Source organism: Thamnophis elegans, chromosome 3, assembly GCF_009769535.1.
Source record: "Thamnophis elegans isolate rThaEle1 chromosome 3, rThaEle1.pri, whole genome shotgun sequence".
NCBI lineage: Eukaryota > Metazoa > Chordata > Lepidosauria > Squamata > Colubridae > Thamnophis > Thamnophis elegans.
In genome coordinates this window covers 42830871-42838228 of record NC_045543.1, presented here as the reverse complement: position 1 = coordinate 42838228, position 7358 = coordinate 42830871, and the positions used below count along the sequence as shown (strand labels likewise).

The window sequence follows — 7358 nt, the reverse complement described above, 5'->3', positions numbered from 1 at the left end:
TCTTGATACATTGTTATTTTCATACAATCAATTCTATTGTTTAGATGCATTAAAGTATTGGATATTTTAAAAAGGGAGGGTTTATAAAGAGATTGGACAACCATTTGTCTGAAATGGATTTCCTGTTTGAGCAGGGAGTTGGACTAGAAAACCTCTTAGGTCCCTTCCAATCTATTATTCTGTTATCGTGTCATTAGTTACTTTTTAGGATATCAGTGTTGCAATGATTATTTGGCTTTTTCATTCAAAGTTAAGTAGGAAGAGATGAAGAAAGATCCTATATCAAGGTATTTGTTGTGTGATAAAGGTTTCAGTCTGAAGCTAAATTACTTGATATTGAAATCTCTATTGTATTGTTACTTGGTGTATATGTGGTATGTGTGTGTGTGTGTTTATATTTGTTAAAGAAGAAAAATGGATAAACAAAACAAGTTTAACAAAATTAAAATACTGTAGAGGAAATAAAGTTAAAAAAAATGTTTTTAAAGCTATTGTGTTTGACTTCACCCTTTTTATGTCTGCTAATTACAATATTTATAAACATTTAGGCCCCATTACACCAAACTGCAGATGATTGTATACATTGCTATATATTACTATACATGCGAGAACTATTTTTCCTTAAATTCAGTTACATTTCTATTGTGTGTGTATGTGTATCTTTTCTGCACTGAACTGCCTATGTCTTTTGCCAGTATTTTTGGGTCTTTTACCCATTTGCCACATATGACAAAATGTTCCTTCTGTTTCATGGCATTTCCAACATCTGTGATTTATCTGTCATAGATATTAATGATGGGTTTGTATGCCATCTGTAAAACGTTGTGTGCCAATTTTCCTTTAGGTTCTAATATGATATAAATCTTAAAGGTTACGCGGTTGAAAATGTTTCTTTTGTATTTTGTGACAGTGAATAATATAAAATAATGTGTGAAAAAGCCATAACAGCTTTATCAAACTCTGGACTGAAAAAGTAACCCAGCACAATCTGAGCAATCACTTTCCTTTGTTATATTTCCTTGGGCAGAAATTGTTTAGCTCTCTTCAAACTAAAATTTCTTCTGCCTTAATCTTCCTGCTTTAACAACCCACTATTGTAGACAAAGAATCCAGACTAGGTGGACGCAAAACAAAATTGCATCACATTAACCAATAAGTGTTTTTGCTGTCCTTATACTTATATTGCCTATATAACCTCCAAGATTTCCTGTTGGTTACTGTAAGCTGCCCTGCACATGAATCAGAAGCAGCAGAGGTTATATTCTTTGTTTGAACAAGAAAAGAGAAAACCATAACTTTTTTTGCCTGAGCTCATTATTTATATGCTGATTTAAGGCTTTCTGTGTTTCCTATTCAACCTGGATACTTTGACCCTTCCCAGCTTCGATGCATTGAGTCTAGATTCCTGAATTTCCAATCGCGAGAGGAAATGGCTACATGTGAAATTAGACAAGGGTTTCACAGAAAGCTTCCTATAAAGCAGTATTTTGATATTGTTGTTATTCATGCCATGATCTTTCAGCAACAATTCCTGTACTCATGAATAAATTCAGCAAGCTTAATTCTAATGTTACTCCAAAGTCTCATGTTGGCTGGCTGCATCCATTTTATGTCTTCCTGCAATTGCTATTGAATGATCACTGATAAATAGCCTCTCAGCTGCTGTTCTTATAGTGATTTTTGTGCACCATGGCATTAATTACTCTGGAAAGAGGCAGGTTGTTATATTCCACACCCATATTTTACACATGACCTCCCAATCCAAGAAATATTTATTTTATTTTTCCATACAAATAAATATTCCTTGGTTTGGGAGGTTATATGTAAAATGTAGGTATCAGAAAACAGTGGTATCACAGTGGAAGCCTTTTCATAAGAAGGGAAATAGGATTGTTGGGATGCTGGGATATCAAGCTATTTCATTAGAAAACTCAAGTCATTTTCTTGTTAGGGTATAATATTGTATGTGCCTAATAATTTTTTAATGCTAATCAAACAATATTTTCAACAGTGCTAAGTTGCACAACATAATCATCAACATTATCACCAATGCAGAATGTATTATAGTGATGTTACAAGTCACTGTTAGGTATAAAATGTATAATGTGACTCAGTGACGTGTGGTGAGGTTTATGGCTGGTGAGGCACTGACACAGTGGTGGGTTTCAAATTTTTTTAGACTTGTGGACTTCAACTCCCAGAATTCCACAGCCAGGAATGCTCAGTTCTGATTTAAAGCGACAGCATTTGTTTTTCTCCTTTGCGAAATAAGTTTTCTTCTTTCTTTTTCTTTTTCTTCTCCCTTACCCTCCTTCCTCCCTCTCTCCCTCCCTCCCCCCTCTCAAACACACACACACACACACACACACACACACACACGTTGGATTGGACTATCTCTCCTACCCCCTTCCTTCTCTCACTCAAAGAAACTCTCAAACAAGGACACACACACACACGCACACAAAGTTGGATTGGAGGGAGTCAGGGAGACCACAGGAGGAGGCAGGAAGCCAGTCAAAGAGCCATACATATTTTTATTTTCTTCCCCTCCTTCCTTCCTCCCTCTCTCCCTCCCTCCCCCCTCTCTCAAACACACACACACACACACACACACACACACACAGAAGTTGGATTGGACTATCTCTCCTACCCCCTTCCTTCTCTCACTCAAAGAAACTCTCAAACAAGCACACACACACACACACACACACAAAGTTGGATTGGAGGGAGTCAGGGAGACCACAGGAGGAGGCAGGAAGCCAGTCAAAGAGCCATACATATTTTTATTTTCTTCCCCTCCTTCCTTCCTCCCTCTCTCCCTCCCTCCCCCCTCTCTCAAACACACACACACACACACACAGAGAGAGAAGTTGGATTGGACTATCTCTCCTACCCCCTTCCCTCTCTCACTCACTTTCCCTCAAACAAACACACACACACATACACACACTTACACACACAAAGTTGGATTGGAGGGAGAGCACCAGCGAGGAGACCACAGGAGGAGGCAGGAAGCCAGTCAAAGAGCCATATTGGAGTACACATACTTTCCCACAGCCCCGAAAGGATCCAGCCCAGCTTCACTGATTACAGGTTTGAAAAGACAATGTGGCTCTGCCTGCAATCAAACTACACTTGGGGAGGGAAAGCACTTCCCTCCAGCCTTTGCCCAAAGCCCTGCACCAGGAGGATGAAGTTTGAATTCCTCTCCCTCCCTCTGACCCACACCTACCTTTTCCAGCTGTTTTAGAGAGGATTTCAACTCTGCTCTTGCCTGTCATCATGAAAAGACAAAAATATAAAAGGAAAAAGGCCAGAGCTGAGGTCAGGCTGAGCTAGTTGCTGCCAGAGTCATCATGGATGACTCTGCTTAACTGTTTAAAAAAGCCTCTTAAAAAGCGCCCTCTACAGGAGGAGGCAGGAGAACGACATGCCTCACCTATGTCAGGAATTTTTAGGCTTTTAACCCTTGCTTAACTCTGCTCGAGTGGTCATAAAAAGCCTAAAGTCAGACTAGATGAGACACGTCATTCTCCTGCCTCCTCCTGTAGAGGGCGCTTTTTGAGAGGCTTTTTTAAACAGTTAAGCAGAGTCATCCACGGTGACTCTGGCAGCAACTAGCTCAGCCTGACCTCAGCTCTCGCCTTTTCCTTTTACATTTTTTTTCTTTTCATGATGACAGTGGTGAGGCTGTGCCTCCCCTGCTTCGCCTGACTGCACGTCACTGATGTGACTTTGTCAGAAGTAGGGCCAAATTCTACGATTTTGGATACTCCACTGCTCTCCAGATTCTGGAAACATAGCACCTAGACTCCCTAAAGATACAGCTCAAGGATTTCAGTACCGCGATCTAGTCAGTTAGGTGCAGTCTGAGAAACATGTTACCTGCCTTTTCTTCTTGCAAGATTTCCGAAGAAATAGAAAAAAGGAAAATGCAAGATCATCTTGTTTTTCTAGAATATACTGCAGGAATAACAATATGTTTTACACAAAATACATGGAAGCTATGCATGCCTTCCAATTTACTATCCTTCCTCACAACAACTGGAGCTGGGGAGCATTGGTGGATTTTAGTTTGCCATTCCTTTTCTACAGCTAGTTTCCATGGGTACTTGGACCACAATAAGTAAACTTCTGGGAATGGATAAGTTTCATCTTTCCATCTAGATTTACATTCTCTCGTCTCATTCTTTTTTCCTCTTGCAGGTCTAACCTCTGTTGACATTTGCATGGAGACCGATAACCAGACATCCTCAAGCATGGAATTCCTGCTGCTTGGGTTCTCTGACCTGTTCCACTTGCGGTTTTTCTTTTTCTTCATCCTCCTTGGGATGCACTTGGCTACCCTTGCAGGAAACCTGCTGATTCTCTTGGCTGTGTCAGCTGAGCCCTCCCGTCCTCCAATGCTCTTTTTCCTCTGCCAGCTCTCGGCCATTGAGCTCTGTTATACCCTCATCATTGCTCCCAAAGCGCTGGCTGACCTGTTAAGCAATGGGGAAAGCACCATTTCTTTTGTGGGCTGTGCTACCCAGATGCATTTCTTTGTAGCTCTGGGGGGAGCCGAATGTTTCCTCCTTTTAGCCATGTCTTATGACCGCTATGTAGCCATCTGCCAGCCCCTTCACTACATGGCAGTGATGAACCAAGCGTTCTGTCTTCAGCTTTTGGTCATCTGCTACCTTGGGGGATTTGTAGTCTCTCTGGGGCTGACTCTGGCTATCTTCCACCTGCCCTTCTGCAGTTCCCACCATATTGATCACTTCTTTTGTGATGTCTCTGCTCTTCTCCACTTGGCCTGCACCAAGAACTATATCAATGAGCTTCCCCTCCTTCTAGCTTGCACGCTCCTCCTGCTCCTCCCTTTCCTCCTCATTCTTATCTCTTACATCTGCATCTGCCTTGCTGTGATGAGGATCCATGATTCCTCTGGCCGAGGTAAAGCTTTCTCCACTTGCATCTCACACCTGGTGGTCACAATCTTGCACTATGGTTGTGCCACTTTCATATATGTCCGACCCAAGTCTAGTTATTCACCCCGTCGAGATAAGATGATAGCCCTGGTCTATACCAACATTACCCCCCTGCTGTATCCTTTAATTTATAGTGTTAGGAACAAAGAAATCAAAGGAGCTGTGAGGAAGTTATTGCAAAAAAGATTAGCTTATTCAAACTGGAGCATCTTTAAAAGCAGACCTGCTCATTTCTGAGGAAGTAAATTGATTCCAGCCCAGAATCCATGAAATCAATATTTCTTGTGAATTGGGAAATCTTGAATAATGGAGAGAAAGCAAATAAAAAGCAGAGGCACCCACTGGATTCATCAATAAATCTTCTCTCTTCCCGCTCCGCCTAGGATGGTCAAACATTAATTGTTAATTCATCTTGGTGGGAAGGTCACAAATTATGCAAGACATAATTAATAACCGTGTACGATAATGTACATGCTTAACTGTGCACACTCACACACTATTTATTTATGTTCCACATTTCTGTACTGTCCATTTCCCTCTAAAGGGAACTCTGAGAGGTGTACAATAAAATGTTAACATATAAGAGAGTATATATATATTTAGTGTCACAACCCCTGGTATGCCCAAATATGGGAGGAAGCAGGCTGCTTCCTATCTATATGATATATATGTGAAATATATATATATGAAATGTAAGAGAAGGCAAGAGTTAGTTAAAAAATGAAGGAAGGGCTTTCAGGGGACTAACTCCATGGCTGTGTGGTCTCCTTGGCTCCCCATGCAGGGTTACAGAGCAATGTCTTAACTCCTTTTTGGAAGACCAAGGGAGTTGCAGTTTAACTCTAGGTGTAATTCATAATGCTGGGTTTTATCCATAAAACCCTATATGATAGAGACCCTGCTAACTTGAGGAGATGCCTATTTCCTGTGGATTTCTGCCTATCTGGTTTGATCTGACAGGGTTGCAATGCCATTTATAGGAACCCTAAAAACATGCCTTATTTGTCACTCTGCCTCCCCTCTGAAATGGTGACCCACATCCTGATGGTGTACCAGAGGGATGTAATGCCCCCTTTGGGGACAAAGCAAAGAGATGCCACATAGGAAATGTCTGACTTGCAAGATTCTGTTAATGTAGTTTTACAATAAAATAGAATTAGCTTATTTAGTTTTGCTTCCTGACTGGTCTCTAGCTGAGTAGGGGGCATATGGTAGTGTGTACTTACTATGTCCCTGGCTCATGAATAACCATTGAGAGAACAGAGGGGAAATGGGCTGAGGCACCAGCAGACTTGCAACTGAGGACTATAAACATGTGGCATGCTTTTGCCCCATTGTTCTCATCTCTGCCCCAGTGGTGGGATTCAAAATTTTTTACTACCAGTTCTGTGGGCATGGCTTGGTGGGCGTGACATGGCTTGGTGGGCATGGCTTGGTGGGCATGGCAGGGGAAAGATGCTGTAAAATAGCCATTCCCTCCCAATCAGCTGAGACTCAGGAGGCAGAGAATAGATGGGGGCAGGACCAGTCAGAGGTGGTATTTACAGGTTCTCCGAACTACTCAAACTTTCTGCTACTGGTTGTCCCGAACTGGTCAGAACCTGCTGAATACCACCTCTGCTCTGCCCCTGAAGGCTCTGATCTGGAGTCACGGCTGGCCAAGCTGGGAGAATACCAATGTATCACTTCAAAAGTCAGAGAGGAGAGAGTGAGGAAGTGGGAAGTTGCGTACAAAAGTATCTTGGCAGGATCTCAATACCAGTAGTAAACTCTTGAATGGGCCAGCTGCAAATATCAGAGCTGAGTGACATCACCAGTTGTATTCAAGTGATAGCACATAAGGCGTCATGTGAGGGTCATTGGAAGCAGCATCAATGGCAACCCAACCTGACACATTTTCATGCCTCGTTCTAACTTGTAGCCATCTCTCTGGGAACATTGACACGTGGCCTGGATCTGACAAAGCTTTGAGCCTGGCCTGCTGAAACTTGAAAGAACTTCTCGGGGCAAAGTCAGGCTGGATTAAGTCTAAGAGGTCACAGCGTTACAACTTTGAGGACCTCCGTTATATGAAGACTATTAACAACTTTATTTCAGTTTTGCAGTCCAAGCACCAATATAGAAACTGATCTGTGGAGAATTTAGAAAAATTTCTGTATCCTTCAATCTCCCTTCAGAGTAGGTGAAATAGCCATTAAAATAAGCCATTGCAGGCGGTCCATGTTCTGAAAGAATTTCCATAAAAGCTAGAAGAATTCATTAGGGAAGTAAAATGACACAGAAGGTGGTGTTGGTCATAGTAGTGGCTTTACCTTGCTGCCCTATCAGTATGTGGGCTTCCCTTACATACAAGACATGAGAGGAGAACTGTTGTCCTACTTTGTGCAT

General features: G+C 41.9%; 1 protein-coding gene across 1 annotated transcript; it reads left to right on the top strand.

Annotated features, from left to right (window-relative positions):
• The first annotated feature begins 4229 nt into the window (after positions 1 to 4229).
• Positions 4230 to 5207, top strand: LOC116505745 (olfactory receptor 10AC1-like). The gene has a single exon (XM_032213117.1). The coding sequence runs from the start codon at positions 4230 to 4232 to the stop codon at positions 5205 to 5207; it is 978 nt and encodes a 325-aa protein (XP_032069008.1).
• The last annotated feature ends 2151 nt before the right edge of the window (positions 5208 to 7358 follow it).